Source organism: Quercus lobata, chromosome 1 (genome assembly GCF_001633185.2).
Source record: "Quercus lobata isolate SW786 chromosome 1, ValleyOak3.0 Primary Assembly, whole genome shotgun sequence".
NCBI lineage: Eukaryota > Viridiplantae > Streptophyta > Magnoliopsida > Fagales > Fagaceae > Quercus > Quercus lobata.
The window spans coordinates 27900093-27903039 of record NC_044904.1 but is presented as its reverse complement, the minus strand read 5'-3'; the positions used below and the strand labels follow the sequence as shown (position 1 = coordinate 27903039).

Below are 2947 nucleotides of genomic sequence, written 5' to 3'. Positions count from 1 at the left end.
TTGAGGCTGATATAAATTTATATGTTTTTTTTTAAAGCTTATCACAACAAGCCTAGAAAAATAAACTTCACTAATTCGGATTCAAAAAACTGCCAAAGGCCTAATCACATAGGTTAGAAGACATGGGTTTTGGCCACTCAAAAGTAAAGCTTGAAATTAGAATTACACGAATACTCGAGGCCAAGTTGAGGCCGTTCGCTAAGTGAAAAAGGGGCCAGACAAAGACGAATTCCCAAGATTGGATTTGTTCTTTAAATACCCATCTCAAAGCTAATAGAAATCTTTAGCTTTTAGTGTAAAAAGAAAAAACCAACGGTTTGTCATGTTACTTTCCCTACATTGCTTAACCAGGATTATCGTACGTTCACTAATACCAACCATAGTTTTATTAGAGAACAAAATGGTAACCTACTTGAAGCACCTAACAAGGAAGAAATTTAAGATTATGGGTTTGTTTGGGAACCGCTTATTTTGCTAAAACTGAAAACTGAAAACTGAAAACTGCTTATTTTGATATATGTAGAAAAAAGCTAAAACCTGACTTTTGGAGCAGTGTGACTCACTTAACAGTGAAATGGGATTCACTTTAAGAGTAAAAATAAGCTAAAAAGAAAAATAAGCTAAGTTTTTCTCAAATTCCAAACGCAACCTAAGATCCTTCTCACGAATCCAAATCAAATGGTCCAATAAGTAACAGAGTGCTACGTGTTATGATCACAAAAATAACCACCCTTCAACATTAACTAAATCATGAAATAAATCAATTTCACTTGCCAAAAGACTCATATCTATGCACGCAATAGTATATAATAGTTTATTGGTGATTACATGCATACATCATAATCTAACAAAACTGATTAGGGACATGCAAAAGAGATCAAATTGAAATTGCCTTATTATGCAACACTACAAAGTACGGAAACTGGCATTTTTTTGCGCTAATTCTGAACCATATATGCTTATGGGAACATGAAGCCATTCACCGTCATACCTCCATCAACGCATATAGTTTGCCCGGTTATGTACGAGGCCGCCGGTAGGCATAGGAATGCTACCAAGGAAGACACCTCTTTGGGCTCTCCAACGCGTCCCATAGGTGTTCGAGAGATAACAGCATTGAAAAAGTTTTCATCATCCATATACTGCAATAAAAAAGGAAAATAATAATTAAGACATAATTTAATAAGCTAGTAATTGAATTTGATAGGTTGATAGATTAAAATTCTACCATATCTTAAAAAAAAAAAAAAATTAAAGCACACGGGTGTGATGAAATGGTCATTACAGGTTGGACTAAAGGGGTCTTGATGTACCAAGGGGCCACACAATTGGTCCTTATATTATCTTTTGCCCACTCGCATGCCAAATTTTTTGTCAGCTGGTTCATTGCCCCTGCATACTTATAAAAACCTTCAATATTGTAGCTCAAAGTAGTAATAATACAATCCAATAAATGATGGGACAAGGTTAGGTTACCTTTACTTGCTCCGTATATGGAGCCCGTACTGACTGATACGACCCCACAAACTGAAGACACAAAGACAATGCTTCCTGCTGACGAAGCTTTCAATAGAGGATGGGCAAGTTGGCACAAGTGATAAGCTGATTCAAAATTTGTGGCTATGATAAATGAGAAATCTTGGGCCGTATACTCCAAGGTCGGTTTTGTTTTGTTTGTCCCCACATTGTTTATCTATATCCATGCAATTATTGAACAACAGCACCAATTAGGAAATATATAAAAAATTCTATTAAAAGCTAGTGTTATTAATAAATTAACATAATAAATAAATTTCTGGATGATTTGTTTTTAAAAGCTTATTTGCATCACTATTTCAAAGTAGTTATACAAATACATACATAAAAATATGGGCTAAAATACAACCTTAATCCTAAGGGAGGGATTAACCAAAAAATAAGCATAACCAAGGGGTGACTTACAAGGATGTTAAGTTTCCCATTAAAGAGATTAGAGGCAGTGCTAATTAGATTCTCTCTTTCAGCTCTAGAGGATACATCGCACACTGAGCCAGTGACTTGGAGACCCTTCTTTCTACATTCACATAAACACTCATTAAGGTCGACTTCGTTTCGAGAGCATGTATGCACAGTTGCTCCAAAACCTGCTAGTTCCTCCACAATAGCATGCCTAATCACAAAATAATAAAAGGGGATCAGTTGTTTTAGCGAATCAACTTGTTGAGAACATTGCTTAAGCTTCTTTTGAATAAATATACTATTATGAGGTGAATCACTTAATATAATTGAACTGACGATACATATATACTATCATGCATAAAGGAGAGCTACTAGCATGAAAGTATTATGATTGAAAATATTTGCAAGAATAAGTAGTAAGAATAAGTTATTGATGAAGCTTTCTAGTTAAAAACAATAGCAAAAAAGGGAACACAAAAGGGAAAGAAAGTAGGGACCCTATTCCTTTGCTTCCACCGGTAACAAGAGCGGTCATGCCCTGAAGAGACCATCTACTGTTATCAGGCTGAGCCATTCTGTAAGATTTGTAAACCTAGAGAGGAAAGCTTGAAAGCTAGAGAGAGATTGAGAAACTTTTAGATTTTATTGAATTGATTGAGACTGTGCAAGATCCTATATCTATATATCAGTAGCAGAAAGAGAAAAGCAAACTACCAAAATATCAGGGAGTAGGTTGCTGCACGTGTCATATACACGTGTGTAATTTACGACAGATAAAGAATAGCTTATCTAGACTACTTGTAGTTTAACCATCTTTTCTATCGTTTAACTTGCTACTTCTGCATTTGCTTCTTTTTCTTCTACTAATCTCGAGCATTTTCACGCTTCCCCTCAATATGAGAGCTAGAACTGTGAATGTTAATGATGCTCATCTTGGTAAGTAAAGTAGCAAGCTGTTGAGCACTAAGTGCTTTTGTAAGCAAGTCTGCCAATTGTGTATGTGTAGGAG

At 35.4% G+C, this 2947-nt stretch overlaps 1 protein-coding gene across 2 annotated transcripts; it reads right to left on the bottom strand.

The window, feature by feature from the left end:
* Positions 1–739: 739 nt before the first annotated feature.
* On the bottom strand, positions 740–2608 carry LOC115985514 (tropinone reductase homolog At5g06060-like). 2 transcript variants are annotated; one of them, XM_031108462.1, is made up of 5 exons: positions 2436–2603; positions 1942–2149; positions 1477–1693; positions 1286–1392; positions 740–1142 (listed from the first exon to the last, which is right to left on the bottom strand). In XM_031108462.1, the coding sequence occupies exons 1-5, from the start codon at positions 2510–2512 to the stop codon at positions 960–962; spliced, it is 792 nt and encodes a 263-aa protein (XP_030964322.1). In that variant the 5' UTR covers positions 2513–2603; the 3' UTR covers positions 740–959. The 2 variants fall into 2 exon arrangements, with proteins under 2 accessions (XP_030964322.1, XP_030964316.1); XM_031108456.1 differs by having other exon boundaries at positions 1286–1693; positions 2436–2608.
* Between the last annotated feature and the right edge of the window lie 339 nt (positions 2609–2947).